The 17,341-nt window shown below is 39.2% G+C and overlaps 1 protein-coding gene across 2 annotated transcripts in view; it reads left to right on the top strand.

The window, feature by feature from the left end:
- The first annotated feature begins 691 nt into the window (after positions 1-691).
- Positions 692-17,341, top strand: part of LOC138094355 (cadherin-6) — a 59,564-nt gene continuing 42,914 nt past the window's right edge. Inside the window, exon 1 of one of the 2 annotated variants that reach the window (XM_068990396.1) lies at positions 692-919. In XM_068990396.1, the coding sequence (XP_068846497.1) occupies positions 692-919 (228 nt within the window). The remainder of the gene's footprint in view (positions 920-17,341) is intronic. The other variant, XM_068990397.1, reaches the window with a different exon arrangement.

Here is a 17,341-nt window from a genome sequence, read left to right as displayed (position 1 = left end):
TCTGCAGAGAAGACATAAGGTCTCTCCCAACCTTGTTTGACCCGGCTGTTCCATCACAACACATCTCAGAAGCCAAGAGTCTGCAGAACAGGTTTCTGCCTTCCCATCACAGGTGCTCAATACAATTTAGCGAAATTTCAACATTATCCACTTTCAATTGAATCAAAATTGTCTGTGATATTCTTTCATGAGGATAAATATGCAAATAGAATCAGAAACACAAACTCATTTCTTCTAACCAGATCTCAGCCCACATACTCAGAGGTAAAAGAGTAGTGAAATAATCTACTCTGGCATGTTGACCTACAGCAAGCTATTACTTAAAATAGGATTTTTAAGTGATAGAAAAGGAGAGAGGAAAACAGTAGCTTCATACTCGGCACCCGCCTTCCGTTTAGCATATCTGAAAGACCGTTTTCCTCATTTCAAAATTGATAGCCAACTTATTTTTTTGTTGTTTTGCTATTCAAATTTCTGTCCTCTTTTTTTCTCCAGAGCTATTTGCTCTAACACTGCATTTTAAGCATCTCTAAAAATGCTTGATATGTTATTATTCTTTCCAGATATTCTCTGACAGCCAAGCCAAGAACATTAAGGAAGAAAGGAGGAATGAGGCTGGATACAGTGCAGTGAGAAAAGACATTTCAAGGAGAGGGTACCTGCATCTCAGAGACTGGACTGTGGCATCAGAATGAGAACTTACCGATACTTCTTGCTTCTCTTTTGGGTTGGCCAGCCCTACCCAACTTTCTCAACTCCATTATCTAAGAGGACTAGTGGTTTCCCAGCAAAGAAAAGGACCCTGGAGCTCTCTGGAAACAGCAAAAATGAGCTGAGCCGTTCGAAAAGGAGCTGGATGTGGAATCAGTTCTTTCTGCTGGAGGAATATACGGGATCCGATTATCAGTATGTGGGCAAGGTAGGATTCCGTTGGGCTCTTTGACATTCTGGTTTTAAAAGCCTGAAGAAGTTACTTTTCATAAATAGAACAGGGAGGATGTGAACTCTTCCCCCAATACAGTAAGAATTGTTGCTTATCTGGTAAGACTTTTTTTTTTCACTTGAGTAGTTTCAGAAAGAAGACTGTAGCAAGAAGCTGAGAAATGTTAGCACTGCAACAAAGAAAGAGAAATGCTTCAGTTGAAAATGAAACGCCCACAACCATCCGCATAGGATTATCATAAATCCTTTAATTTTTACTTTAGCTTGAAAAATGTGGTCCAGCTATTCTATAAAGTAGGATGTATTAAAAATAGGAATAGAGAGATTAAGCTGTAAGGAAAGGAAGCTTCCTTTTTTCTCATTCTGAGGGAAAAAAAACATTCTGAGCGTTTGTCCTTTGGCCAGGTTCAAATTAACCATTTCTTAACCCTGCTACCTACAGAGCCGACTATGCTCTGACCAAACGGAAATTTTTATCCTCAAAACCCACCATTGCCTTAGATTTAGTTACGTTGCTGCTGCTTTTTTGTCTTGTCTCCAATAATTGCTAATAACCAGGCATTTCAAAACCTTATGATTTAATTGTGGCAAAGTTCACAAAAGAGGAAAATGGTTATGTAAAAGTGCCATTTCCAAATATCATCTGACCATTTTATTGACTCCAGAAAGTAAAATGAGGAGGCATGGCTTATTATAGCCCTTACAGACTACTGGAGCTGAGTCAGGGAAACAGCTTGCTTATACTGTCATCATGAATTTCACTGAAATTTTATCATCAGTCACATTCCCACTGCAGAAGATCTCTATCCTGCTAAGAAGTGAGAAACACAGGGATACAGGTCTGCACTCTGCAGATTCTGTTTCAGAACATGGTACTGATCAGGAAAATAATTGTCACACATCCTTTCCATAAACAATCTAGGGACAAACATAATAGAGATGATAAAACGTCTTCATTTATGAGTTCAACTACAATTTTAGAACATCTATATTTGGATATCATGCAAATAGCATAAATTTTACAGATTCCAAGGGCTGCACGTTCACACTTCAATCTGTTATCAAATATCCCTGAATAACCGGATGCAAATATTCTTTTTAAGTATCTACCAAAATAAATGAAGGAAAACCATCTATGGTTTGGGCTGAGGTAACCAGGCATTTTTCCAATGAAGTGAATTATTAATGTGGCATAACGTAAGAGAGGAAGTATTCAGTGAAGGGGTGAACATCAACATGGATCCTTGAGGGACTAGCCTTGTATTTGCTATGAAATTCACACGCTGTGTGACTGCTGAAGAAAGACAGTCCACTTACTCATACTTCACTCCATTTCCTTTGTGAAATTTGAATAGCACTACATTAATAGGGCAATTATTGTAAAAAAAAATCTTATAATCTTAAAAGCACTTTCTACAATACAAATAACATTATTGTCATCCAAGATTAAGTTTTTAAAAGTGCTTTATTTAAATAATTGAGTCCCCTTTTTCTTTTTTTTCCTCTCAAATTGTGATGCCATTTTACATTAAACAATAGCATGTATTTTTAAATACAGATATTTCAAAACACTAGAAGCAGCAATGGGTAAAACCTCAGAAGAATCCGTTTTATGATTGTAATGGTGAGAAGTAATATTGCCGTGGGGCAGAGGTGCGAGCTATAGACTCAGGCAGATCTGAGGCCGTTTCACTGTGCTGACAGGTACCAGTTGTGTGGCCCACAAATGTTGTTCGCCTTTTCAGGCTTTGGTTTCTTCATCTAGAAAATGCAGAAGCAAAGCCTATCTACCTCAGAGAGTTGCAGTGTAAAGTGAGACAAGAACTAGTAGCTGGCACATAGTAGGTGCAGAAAGAAGTTAGTGTTATGGATGAAAACTCCATTGAATATACTCTATTAAATCTTTAATGCATGGAAGCTGATTATTTTTATATCATTGCAAAAGTAAAATGATGTAATTAACAGATTTCTCAGTGGGTGGTAAACGAAGAGGCTTGTGGGAAAATCCCTTCACAATCACAGCTTCAATTTGATTCATTGGACTTGTATACTTTATTGGCAGCAAGAAAAATTGCCCTTCTTCCTCCCCTCATCTGCCCCTCCCCCATCTCCTTGATGTTCTAATCCTTAAAGAAGAAATATACCCTGGGGAAAAACTCAAGCGCAGTAACTAAAGTTATCGTAGATGCCAGCACTGCTCTATCAAATGTATGTAAGAGATGTTCCTGAACTATTGATAAGGCATTTTTGTGAATCTGTCTTTATATTTTATCAACAAAGAGATAAGACTACAATTTTTTTTTTACCACAATTAAAAGCGGGCAAAAAAATAAATATTTAAAAAAGGAAAAACAGACTTGCTTCTCATAAGGCAACAGGTTGGCCCACTTTTTTGCACTGCACAACTTTTCCACACTGATTTCTGCACCGCACTTGCTTTTTAACATGGGCTTCCCCAGTGGGTCAGCAGTAGAAGAATCCACCTGCAGCGCAAGAGACACAGGTTCGATCCCTGGATGGGAATGATCGCCTGGAAGAAGACATGGCAACCCATTCCAGTGTTCTTGCCTGGAGAATCCCATGGACAGAGAAGCCTGGCGGGCTACAGTCCATAGCGTCACAAAGAGTCCGACGCGACTGAAGCAACTGAGCACATGCACGTGCATTGTGGGAAGCTCAGCATCACAAATATTAATATATGACATCATCAAAAGGAAGGTAGCACCACCTACTGTTGAAACTGTGAACTACTCAGTAATTCACAAGAAGTCTGATACCTCAAGGTTTGCTGCTGCTGCTGCTGCTAAGTTGCTTCAGTCGTGTCCAACTCTGTGCGACCCCATAGTCGGCAGCCCACCAGGCTCCCCCTTCCCTGGGATTCTCCAGGCAAGAACACTGGAGTGGGTTGCCGTTTCCTTCTCCAGTGCATGAAAGGAAAAGTGAAAGTGAAGTCGCTCAGTCGTGTCCGACTCTGTGCGATCCCATGGACTGCAGCCTACCAGGCTCCTCCGTCCATGGGATTTTCCAGGCGAGAGCACTGGAGTGGGCTGCCATTGCGCTGTGTTTCCCTCAACTTTTAAAAATATTTCCCGGTGTTACAGTGAGTTCCCTGCTGCACAACAGGGTGCCTTGGTGCAAACTCTGAGAACCAAAAGACTGTGGTTAGATTGACATATAAAGATGTACAAAAGCTAATAGAACCTTAAACTGTGCTATTGTGCTAAGATAAGTCACTTTAGTCCTGTCGGACTCTCTGCAACCCCATGGACTATAGCCTGCCAGGCTCCTCTGTTCGTGGGATTCTCCAGGCAAGAGTACAGGAGCAGGTTGCAAATCCTCCTCCAGGGTATCTTCTTGACCTGGGGATTGAACCCACATCTCCTGCATCTCTTGCACTACAGGTGGAGTCATTACCACTGTGCCACCTGGGAAGCCCGTAAAAAATAGCTACTCAAAGCCTATTCTTAAGACCTAAAACTGAAAAGATTCATCTTTTCATGCAACAGATAGAGGCATTAACTGAGGAAAAGTAAGGCCACTGAGCAAATGCACTTAAGTAGAAGAAAGATGTTTTTACATTGTGAGTAATGTAATATTTATATGTGTGTTCTGTTTATATTTATATATGCATTCCTTGGTTCCAGTTATTTGGGTGCAAGTCGATAGGGATGACAGTAACAATGGAAGAAAATGAGAGAATGGGTGTGGGAGCAAGAGGCTACCAGGTATAGAAGAAGAAAAAAGAAAGCCACAGAAGAGTCCAAGAAACAGCAGAAAATGGATCTGGAGGCCAGAATGATAGCCAACGGGAATTTGCTATATGGCTCAGGAAACTCAAACAGAGGCTCTCTATCAATCTAGAGGGGTGAGATGGGGCAGGAGATGGATATATGTATACCTATACATATATAGGAAAGGGATATATGTATACCTATGGCTGATTCATGTCGAGGTTTGACAGAAAACAACAAAATTCTGTAAAGCAATTATCCTTCAATAAAATAAATAAAACCATGAAGTGAATACAAGATGAGCTTTAAAACTGAAGCACAAGCAAAGGTAGCAAGACCTTCCTTCTCATGCTGTCTTAATGCATGTGTGTGCATGCACGCAGTTGCTTTAGTCATGTCTGACCCTTTGTGACACCATGGACTGTAGCCCACTAGGCTTCCCTGTCCATGGGGATTCTCCAGGCAGGAATACTAGAGTGGGTTGCCATGTCTCCTCCAGGGGATCTTCCTGACCCAGGGATCGAACCCATGTCTCTTACGTCTCCTGCATTGGCAGGCGTGTTCTTTACCACTAGCACCACCTGGGAAGCCCCGCTGTCTTAATTAATGCCCCTCAGCATTTCTCTGTGGACAGAAAGATTTACACAAGAACACGTGCATGGCACAGCTAGCAAGGGATGCATTTATTGTGTATAGAAGTGAGGAAGGCCAGTTACAGCTGAAAGACTGACAGCCCAAACTCTGATTTATGAGACAATTCTCAACACTTCTACTCACCTGAAAAGGTAGTGGCAGGTAGGGGTAGAAAGAAGTGGTCTTATATTGGGTAAAAGTTTGTGAGCTTAAGATATAGGTATCGATACAGATAAGGAGTATATTGTTTTCTAAAATACATAACCAATTGGGAGAACTTTTAGCTGATTTAGCATAAGCAGCCTCTGTGTCACCTGGGAGCTTGTCAGAAATGTAAATTCTTAGGCCCTCACCTGAGATCTATTGAATCAGAACCTGCTTTTCAACAAAAGCAGAATTTTAGGTGAATTTTATGCATATTAAGGGGCTTCCCTGGTGGATATGTGGTAAGAAATCTGTCTGCAGCACAGGAAACAAGGGCCTGGGGTTCAATCTGTGGTTTGGGAAGATGTCCTGAAGAAGGAAATGACTACCCACTTCAGTATTCTTTCCTGGGGAATCCCATTGTCTGAGGAGCCTGGCAGGTTACAGTCCACGGGGTCACAAGAGTCAGACACGACTTAAGGCCTAAACTACCACCACCACCATACACGTTAAAATTTGAGATGTGCTGCTTTTAAAAATATGTATGTTGGCCTGAGTCTCCCTTCCCCAGAGATTCCAATTTACTTGCTTTTTAATTAAGTATTTGTGATTCTAATATGTGGTGAAATTTGAGAACCACTGCCCTAGGAGAATATTATTGGCAATAATTATAGCAAGCTGTGGCAAGCTCAGTGATAAAATGGGCATCCCCAAAGGACGGTGGAAATACAAAAGACAGGGGCCAACTGGGCTTAGAGGTTCAGCAGAGCTTCCTAGAGGAGGTGATGGGACTGGGATCATGTCTTAGGGAAGAGCATGCATTAGCCCATGCAGTAGAGGGGGAGTTACCCAGACTTCCCAATCAACTGAATGCGGAAGCCAAGAGAGAGAGAGCAGGAGGTTCCAAAAGCCAGAGATTTCAGGACAGAACTATCAGGATGTGAAAATGTCACCGATGCCAGGACAGCAAACAGAAAGAGGTCCATATTTTCTTGTCAATGGTTAAAGGAAAGAGTATTGGGTTTTATACAAAATCACTTAGATTATCTTTCAGTTCAGTTCAGCTGCTCAATCGTGTCCGACTCTGCGACCCCATGGACTGCAGCATGGCAGGCTGCCCTGTGCATCACCAATTCCCAGAGCCTACTCAGAGTCATGTCCACTGAATCGGTGATGCCATCCAACCATCTCATCCTCTGTTGACCACTTCTCCTCCCACCTTCAATCTTTTCCAGCATCAGGGTCTTTTCCAATGAGTCAGCTCTTCGCATCAGGTGGCCACAGTATTGGAGTTTCAGCTTCAGCATCAGTCCTTCCAATGAACATTCAGGACTGATTTCCTTTAGGATAGACTGATTGGATCTCCTTGCAGTCCAAGGGACTCTAAAGAGTCTTCTCCAACACCACAGTTCAAAAGTATCAATTCATCGGTGCTCAGCTTTATTTTTAGTTCAACTCTCACATCCATACATGACTACTGGAAAAACCATAGCTTTGAATATATGGACCTTTGTTGGCAAAGTAATGTCTCTGCTTTTTAATATGCTGTCTAGATTGGTCATAGCTTTGCTTCCAAGGAGCAAACATCTATTAATTTCATGGCTACAATCACCATCTGCAGTGATTTTGGAGCCCCAAAAGCTGTCACTGTTTCCCCATCTGTTTGCCATGAAGTGATCTTCGGCTATATGTAAACTGAATAGAAAAATCAGAGAGAAGCATTATAATTTTCCATTTTCAGAAAATTCCATGTCTTTCCTTTCAGCTTTACATAATATAGCAATTCCTTGATAAGTGGTATATGGTCTAAAATTAAATTCAGAAAAAATAAATTAAATTAAATTCAGTAAGAACATAGGTAGATATAGACTTTGAAGACATTGTTATTCATTAATACAAAGATGACTATATTTAAAATCTCAGAACTATCCACATTTATAGGCAAAAAATTCACATATTATCATTAAACAACACACAGCAATGATTAACTCCCTTGTCTCCTCCATTTTACCCTTCACAATGTTCTTAATCCTCTCCTTCCACACAATGTATTGGTAAAACTAGTTTCCATTAAAAGCTCTCAAGGTGCTTCTATTTTTAGCAGCATATCAGATGCATTTCTGTGGAATTTGATAAACTGTATATTTCATTGATATTTTCTGATGTTAGCTTTTTGGAAGTTGATAATGGTTTCCTTTGGGGAGTTTATCCAAAAATTGATATGCTGTGCTTTTTTAAATACCATGAAAATGTGAGTTCTCTTTGAGGCTCTGATGTACAGGTCCTCCTAATATGCCTTTTTCTTGAGTCTTTAAAGTTAATGTCTACCCAATTCAACAAAGCCACTAGTCTTAAGATAATTAGACAGTAATGTTTTAACAGCCCATAGAAATAAAAGTTGTCAGACATATACACCTTTACAATTAGGAATGAATCATCATTTGTTCCTATAATTACATTGTCCAAATTCAATAAACATGAAGCAACATTTTAGTCATTCAGGAAGACTATTTAAAAGATGCCATTATTAAGAGATTGCTTTCTTATATTATTTTTTTTAAAAGATCATAAGCTTAGGAGTAGAGACCTCCTGGTACTAATTTGATGGATGGTTGAATTGATGCTTTTGAACTGTGGTGTTGGAGAAGACTCTTGAGAGTCCCTTGGACTGCAAGGAGATCCAACCAGTCCATTCTGAAGGAGATCAGTCCTGGGTGTTCATTGGAAGGACTGATGCTAAAGCTGAAACTCCAGTACTTTGGCCACCTCATGCGAAGAGTTGACTCATTGGAAAAGACTCTGATGCTGGGAGGGATTGGGGGCAGGAGGAGAAGGAGACGACAGAGGATGAGATGGCTCGATGGCATCACCAACTCGATGAACGTGAGTTTGAGTGAACTCTGGGAGTTGGTGATGGACAGGGAGGCCTGGCGTGCTGCAGTTCATGGGGTCGCAAAGAGTCAGACGCAACTGAGCGACTGAACTGAACTGAACTGAACTTGGAGACTCATTTAACCACTGTTGCTTGAACATCAGCATCAGATTAAATCATCATCATAGCTAACAATTACTGAGTTTTGCTTCATCTCAGACACACTGCTAACGTCTCAAGTATACTCCTCACCAATGAGGTTCAACTTAATACCTAGATAATATTTATATCTCTGTTTTACCAAGGAATAAACTAAGGCTCAGATAGGTCTGCTGCTTTAGCCCGAGGTCTCCTACTGCTAGAACTTAGCAGTTGGCCTCTGTCTGACCTCACAGTTTCGTGTTATATCCCCTACCTTGTACATCCACTACATCAGAGAGCCGTTTTGAGGCTCAAATGAAGAAACAGTCCTAGAACATGCTAGAACGTGCTTTAGCATTCAATGATTGCTTTCAATTCAATACCACGAATACATACTGAGGACCTGAGGGGTGAAACCCAAGGGTAGAGAGAAAAGGGAAAAAAAAATTAAAGACTACTTTTAAAGTGTTACACAGATGTGTTTGCATTATTATTACTTACATTTTTTAAACTTTTCTTGATTTTAATTTCCAGAACATATCAGTGTTATTCCAAATAGTTATATGTGAGCATTTTAAAATTAGATATGCTATTAGTGGTGTTTCTAGTCATCATGATGAAAACGTGACTTTTCTTTTTATTTCCCTTGATAACCTTCTCTAAACTTCTGTTCTGGTTCAGTCACCTGCAATAATCTTTTCTCCCCATGTCAGAACAAGTGCCTTGGGCACATCTTTATTCTTCATCATTTAAATTTAATGTTCAGAAATTTTAACATTTTCACGTTTCAGCTGGTTAGTGTGTTTCAGAAAACTTGCCTTCACTTGCTCCTTGGACATACTTTTTAAAAAATATTTCAAAAAGTAACTACCCCACTGCCCATAACTGGCAGTAATCCTCATTTTGTTTCCACTCTCATTGAGCTGATTTCACTTTCTTTATGACAAAAGCCTTAATTTCTTATTTTATACTTATGAAACTGTCCTGAGTAACAGCAATTCACTGAGTCCTGACCTTCCCTGTCTGCAGTCACTCACATGGAGAACAGAACAGTTAGAATGTCTGACCTTGGTCATAAAGCTAAAGGCAGTGTTTGGCTGTCTGGGTCACACCAGCAGAGGGAAGTATGGAAAGCCAAACAAGGGCCCAATCCCTAATCCTGCAACTTCATGCTATTATGCCTGTGGAATCCTATATCCTTCTGCTTATAATTCAATTTGTTAAAGAAAATGGAGGGATCAAGCTGAATAAAAGAGAGTTAAAGGTTCAAATCCTTTTTGTTCCCACTGAGCTATTTTCCCCTATATGCTTTACAAACCAAACAGAACTAGAGGTTGTCAGAAGGTTACAGAGATTCTGCATGCTCATTATAACAAATCCCCCTGAATCTAGCCTATAGACATTGTTAAGTATTTCTTTATGCATCACCTTAACTTGTTTGTACTATTATGGAACCATGTAAATATTTGATTTGCACCAGAGTTCTTCATTTTTTGTCATGTTATGGGTCCACTCCAGACACATAGCAGAATGGTAACATAAATATAGAGAATGTCAACATCTCAGTTTACATGTCTTTTAGAGTCGGAATTGCTAATTATCATTTTGACTGACTCATTGAAAAATCAGATAAAAATCCCTGACATATTGGTAGTCAACAGTCAATGGATTCTTAAACCACTGATTTTTCTCATTTTCATTGGCTTCCCTGAGTAGCTCAGCTGATAAAGAATCTGCCTGCGATGCAGGAGACCCTGGCTCAATTCCTGGGTTGGGAAGATCAATTCCTGGAGAAGGGAACAGCTAGCCACTCCAGCTACCCGCTTTGGCTTAGAGAATTTATTATTGTGGGAAAATTACTTTTGATTTAATTATTTAATTACCCTTTTTAAGATCAACAAAACTTTTTAAACTTTGACCTTTAGTATATTGAATACTGATTTATATTGGGTTCTAGGTCTGGTCTTTCAGTTAGTACTTTAGATATTGTATTTAAATCTTTGAATATCTATATCTTTATAAACTCTGCAAGGCCCTAGACTATACATCTCACCCATCTTTATACCCTTAAAGATACCTAGCACAGATTTTGCACATTGGAAACAAATATTACTTCAATTAAGTAGCAATGACCATAAAAGATAAAAACCTGCCATATTTTCTAAAAACTACCTACCAACTTATTGGTGTGGATGATTTGATATAGATATCATTGATAGTGTTTTGTGTTGTTGACAACTGAAAATCTAGTCTTTAAAGTTCAAGGATATGTTAGATAGTAAATATTTAATGGACCAACTAGTCCATTCTGAAGGAGATCAGCCCTGGGATTTCTCTGGAAGGAATGATGCTAAAGCTGAAACTCCAGTACTTTGGCCACCTCATGAGAAGAGTTGACTCACTGGAAAAGACTCTGATGCTGGGAGGGATTGAGGGCCGGAGGAGAAGGGGACGACAGAGGATGAGATGGCTGGATGGCATCACTGACTCGATAGATGTGAGTCTGAGTGAACTCTGAGAGTTGGTGATGGACAGGGAGGCCTGGCGTGCTGCAATTCATGGCGTTGCAAAGAGTTGGACACGACTGAGCGACTGAACTGAACTGAATTGAAATATTTAAACTAAATTCATTATGAAAGTCTTTCCATAGAAACTATTTCTAAAAATTTCACATCAAAATGACACAGGTATTTATAGGAGGAGAAAACTCGAGCTTCCTTAGTAGAAACCAGAGACATTAAAGATAACACAGTGTATGTACATCTAAAAAGAAAGATAGAAATGAAAATACATAGCAAATAATACTGTATCATAAAAGTTGGTTTCTTTAAGACTTTTGCAAATGAAAAGTCAGACATTAAGACCTCACAGAAGAAAGTTTGGAACAAATTGAGAAAAAGCTGGAGCTCACCAATAGAAAACAAATTTTTTCCTGAAACTCCTAAGAAGCTACACTGTACAGATGACTCAAGTGCTCAGTGAAAGAAAAATCATTTAAGACCTAAGAATGTTGATTACAGTGATTCACAAAAAAAATCAGCTATAGAGAAAAATGGAATAACAGAGGGAGAGAAAAATTCTGTATAATGACTAATTCTTTTTTTTTTACCAACTATATATTCTTCTAATCAACATATTTTGAGTTCTCACAGGAAAAATAATCATTTCTGAAACATAATCTCATCTTAACTCTTTCTACTATTTATGAGTACAATTCAGAAGCAAAACATGAAAGAGAAGATGCCAAGAAAGTTCTACTTTAAAACAGTTATATAAAGCTTTAGCATGCTTTATTGTTTTCTTTTCATAAGTTGTGAAGCTTAAGAATCTGGCTCATTTACTTAATCTACATCCTAGCATTGTTTCTTTTTTGTGTTCCAAGTGAAGATAAATACCTCCAGGAAACAAAGTTTCCCTTCAGAAATCAAATTAAGCCGTTTTTATACCTGCTTATTCTCTAAGTTTGAGATTACTGCCAAATAAAAGTGTTTTAAAATTTTTTTAAGAAATCAATAAAGTAGAGTAGATTATAAGAAGTTACTTTATCATCCATTTGTATCTTGAGTGTTCTATCTACTCTCCCAACTCTATATATTCTGTAAAAAGAAGAAAAGAGAGGAACCGTTTACCTTGTACAAAAGCTATGACAATTACCAGTCTACCTGCCTCTTAGAAGGAAATAAGATTTCAAAATCGAATCAAGAAAATTAGATGACTTGGGCAGACTTGAGTGGCAGTACTTTAATTTTATCTCCTTTTCAACAGACTGGACATCATGTTACTTAAGTTTTAAAGAGACAATGAGGTAGGCACAATCTTTACCACAATTCAAACCATCAAGTAACTGCCAAAAAGGCAGGGAGGGTGCTGGATAGGGAGGGACATAACAGAAAACGAAACACAAGGTCATCCCCTGGCAGGTGAAGAGGCATCTTAGATGGTTTTTCAGCAGAATTTTATTGCAGGAAATTTGTAATGAGACAAGAGCAATGATAATACTTTTCCACATTTTGTCAAGCACTACTGTTTACGAACTGCTCTCATATATACAGCATTCCTCGTGATCTGAGCACTGTTCCAGTTGAGCATGATTTAATCCTTTTGGGTGTGAGGACACAAAGTCCCAGAGCGGTTAAGAGACCAACACAGCGCCACTGCCAGCAGAGTGCCAAAGGTGGGGATGGAGTTCAGATCTTTGATGTGATTTAGTCTAATACTCTTCCCTTAAAAGATATTATTACCTTGTTAAAGTAGCAAACGGTATTTCAGGCATGGTGGGCAAATAGAACAGTAGTATAAGGGCTTAGGAGTTAGAGCACTGCGTTTTGTTATTCTGTTACTAAGTCATGTCCAACTCTTTGGGACCCCGTGGACTGCAGCACTTCAGGCTCCCCGTCTTTCACTATCTCCCAGAGTTTGCTCAAATTTATGTCCATTGAGTCAGTGATGCTATCCAACCATCTCATTCTCTGTCGCCTCCTTCATCTCCTGCCCTCAGTCTTTCTTAGGATCATGGTCTTTTGCAATAAGTCAGCTCTTCACATCAGGTAGCCAAAGTATTGGAGCTTCGGCTTCAGCATCAGTCCTTACAATGAATATTCAGGATTGATTTCCTTTAGGATTGACTGGTTTGATCTCCTTGCAGTCCAAGGAACTTAAAGAGTCTTCTCCAGCACCACAATTCAAAAGCATCAATCCTTTGGCCTTCAGCCTTCTTTATGGTCTAACTCTCACATCCCTACTTGACTACTGGAAAACCCATAGCTTTGACTATACAGACCTTTGTCGGCAAAGTCATGTCGCTGTACTGAGTTTAGGGCACAAACATCACTGTGAGAACACTGTTTCTAGAAAAGGACAACACAGTTCCTATGATAGTTTGTTTTGTTAGATTGTGGGAATTATCTTTCTGAACTGACTGGCCTACATTTATGCATCTGTTTGTGAGTTATACCAGTACAGAATTTCTATTTAGTATATCATAAGTTAATCTCCAAATTCAGTAAATGCACACTGGATTCATGCAAAGCTATTAAGGAAAGGAGTGAAATTGGAACCCATTTTAGAATTTAGGTCTTAAGGAAGCAGTTGGAGGTCTCTGTCTATTTCCCCTGCAAATGTTCCTTGGCCTCTAGCCCTCCTTACTTCTGGATGATCCTGATATGGCCATCCAGATTGGACACATTTCTTTTTCACTGATTGTTTCCCAGTTATTCCCTTAAAGCAAAAAACAGAAACAGAAAACAAAGCTATTCAAATTATTTAAGAATTTGTAAGCTGTTCCCCTGCAAGAAAAACCAAAGCTAATAAATGAACTCATAATTTTTTCTCCTAGAATTGCTCACTATTATTTCTTGACTTTATGAGTGGGTTACAGAATTCAATTTAATCATCATTTATTGGACATGTACAGGATGCTTAGGAGTTATGAATTTGAATGAGAAATAATCTCTCCCTAAAGCAAACTACTTGTTTTATAAAGAGATGGCTTTAACTTTTTAGATCCTAAGTAAGAGTCAACATAACTATATTATATCCAATATGTTTTTTTACCTTAGAGGAAAAACACATTTAGGGAAAAATCCGTTAGTGAGGAATATAATTTTTTTTTTAATTTCTGCTGCTTGAATCATCATGTCTCAAATGTCTACATTTATCTATTAATATTTTCTTCCAAAGTCTATTTGTCAGGGAGAGAAGGTGAGAGGGGGAAAGTGGAGTGTGTGTGTGTATGTGTGTCCTTAGATTTGACAATTAATGAAGAGAATACACTGAAAGGCAAAAAGTTGGATTGTAACTAGTGAGTTACAATGCCTTACTAAATCAATTTTCGACTGGGTATCTGGCTCCCAGCTTGATTTACCACTGGCTTTTTGAAAATGAAAATGTTAGACTAAACAGGAGCTGAGACTAATGTCTCAGTCTGACAAAGACCTTGGACGTCCAGAGCCAAGCAAAAGGCAGTAAACAATGCCTTTTTGGGTAAATAACTGCATGCGATGAAGAAACCAAACTGCATTTGTTTAATTGATAAATCCCAAATGAACAACAACATCTATCACAGTTTATATCATTTGTGCCAATAGAATTTACAAATAACTTAGCCTGGGATCTCTTATAGTAAATATAATGAATCCAATAGTGTTTATAATTATGGTAGGGAGTGTTGACTGGAGTGCTCTGATGTGAATGAACAGGCAGATCTTGATAAACTCCCTGGGTCTGCTGTTAACTTTGAATAAATTACTTAACCTCCCTGAACGAAGTTTCTCTGTAAAACATAGAGAAAATAAAGCTTATCTCCTGGAGTGATTAAGAGTATTAATTGATTAACAAATGAAGCACTCCTGCAGTTCAGTTTCAGTTCAGTCACTCAGTTGTGTCCGACTCTTTGTGACCCCATGAATCACAGCAGCCAGGCCTCCCTATCCATCACCAACTCCTGGAGTCCACCCAAACCCATGTCCATTGAGTCAGTGATGCCATCCAACCATCTCATCCTCTGTTGTCCCCTTCTACTCCTGCCCTCAATCTTTCCCAGCATCAGGGTCTTTTCCAATGAGTCACCTCTTCGCCTCAGGTGGTCAAAGTATTGGAGTTTCAGCTTCAACATCACTCCTTCCAATGAACACCTAGGACTGATTTCCTTTAGGATGGACTGGTTGTATCTCCTTGCATTCAAGGGATTTTCAAGAGTCTTCTCCAACACCATAGTTCAAAAGCATCAATTCTCCTGCAATACCTAACACATAGTAAGTGTTCACCCAGGGTTAGTTTTCTTCCTTCTTTACTAAAATTCTTGAAGGACCACCTGCAGTTCCAGCTCACCTCGAATTTCAAAGATAAAGAACTACCTTAGTTTGCTATCACCACTGTAATGAATGATCACAAACTTAATAGCTTAAAACAGTACAAGTTTACTATCTTATAGCTTTGGAGGTCAAAAGTCTGAAACAGGTTTTACTAGGCCACAATCAAGATGCCTGCAAGATGTCTTTCTGGAGGCTGGAGGGGAGATCTGTTATCTCCTTGCCTTTTAGAGCTTCTAGACGCTGTCTGGTCTACTTGGTTCATGGAGACCTCCTTTCCTCCATCTTCAAAGACAGCAGCATAGCATCTTCATCTCTCTCTCTCTCTCTCCTCCTCTTCATCATCACAGTTCCTTCTCTGATCCCAACTCTCCCCTGCTTCTTACCCTTATAAGGGCCCTGGCAATTACATTGAGCTCACCTGGATAATCCAGCCTAATCTTCCTACTTGAAAATCCTCTTGATCACCCCTGTAAAATATTTTTTGCCATGTAAGGTGACGTGACAGTCACTGGGAATTGGGACATGAACATCTTTGGGAGAGCTATTATTCTGCTTACCTCAACTATTATAGCACTAAAGTTTTGTTCATTTAATAGTTACTCTGGTACTTTTGACATTAAATTCAAGATATTGAGTGTAAAAGATAAATGTCAAGGGAGTTAATACATTTCTCCTGAGTTTAGATTTAAAATTCTTTTGCTTTTAGCACTTTTGTCAAAAATTCTCCTTCACATAACACAAGGTCTGTTTCCGTGGTTATTAAATCTTACAAAAGATAAAAGATTGAATTGAATGGGGTCATATGGAAACTCTGCAAATGCAGAACACTTTGTGGTATTATATGAACATATTTTTAAAGTTACAGCATACAAAACGAGAAAAAATATGGAAGGATAAATAGATAGATAGACGCATAGATAGACAGATACATAGATAGATATAGGATTCAATCAGTGGTTCTCAAAGGAAGTAATTTTGTCCCTAGGGGACATTTGGCAATGTCTGAAGACATTTTTGATAGTCACAACTTGAAAGGTGCCACAGGTATCCAATGGGGAGGGGCCAAGGATGCTGCTAAAATCTTATAATGCCCAGAATGGAGTTACCCAGCCCCAAATGTGAATAGTACAGAGGTCAAAAATCCTGAATTAGATAGATCTTTGTTACTCAGCACTTAAAATATTGTTTGGTACAGAATAAATCTTTAATGAATGTCATAGTTCAGTTCAGTTGCTCAGTCATGTCCGACTCTTTGAGACCCTAAGGACTGCGGCGTGCCAGGCCACCCTGTCCATCACCAACTCCTGGAGTTTACCCAAACTCATGTCCATTGAGTTGGTGATGCAATCCAACCATCTCATCCTCTGTCGTCCCCTCCTCCTCCCGCCTTCAATCTTTCCCACCATCAGGGTCTTTTCCAGTGAGTCAGTTCTTCGCATCAGGTGGCCAAAGTATTGGAGTTTCAGCTTCAGCATCAGGCCTTCCAGTGAATACTCAGGGCTGATTTCCTTTAGGACTGACTGGTTGGATCTCCTTGCAGTCCAAGGGACTCTCAAGAGTCTTCTCCAAAGCCACAGTTCAAGAGCATCAATTCTTCAGTGTTCAGCTTTCTGTATAGTCCAACTTTCACATCCATACATGACTACTGGAAAAACCATAGCTTTTACTAGACAGACCTTTGTTAGCAAAGTAATATCTCTGCATTTTAATATGCTGTCTAGGTTGGTCATAACTTTTTTTCTTCCAAGGACCAAGCATCTTTTAATTTCATGGCTGCACTCACCATCTGCAGTGATTTTGGAGCCCAAAAAAGTAAAGTCTGTCACTGTTTCCATTGTTTCCCCATCTATTTGCCATGAAGTGATGGGACCAGATGCCATGATCTTAGTTTTCTGAATGTTGAGCTTTAAGCCAACTTTTTCACTCTCCTCTTTCACTTTCATCAAGAGGCTCTTTAGTTCTTCTTCACTTTCTGCCATAACTGTGGTGTCATCTGAATATCTGAAGTTATTGATATTTTTCCTGGCAATCTTGATTCCAGTTTGTGTTTCATCCAGCCCAGCATT

The sequence above is a fragment of the Capricornis sumatraensis genome, chromosome 18 (assembly GCF_032405125.1).
Source record: "Capricornis sumatraensis isolate serow.1 chromosome 18, serow.2, whole genome shotgun sequence".
In the NCBI taxonomy this organism is placed as follows: Eukaryota; Metazoa; Chordata; class Mammalia; order Artiodactyla; family Bovidae; genus Capricornis; species Capricornis sumatraensis.
This window is presented reverse-complemented; position numbering and strand designations above follow the sequence as displayed.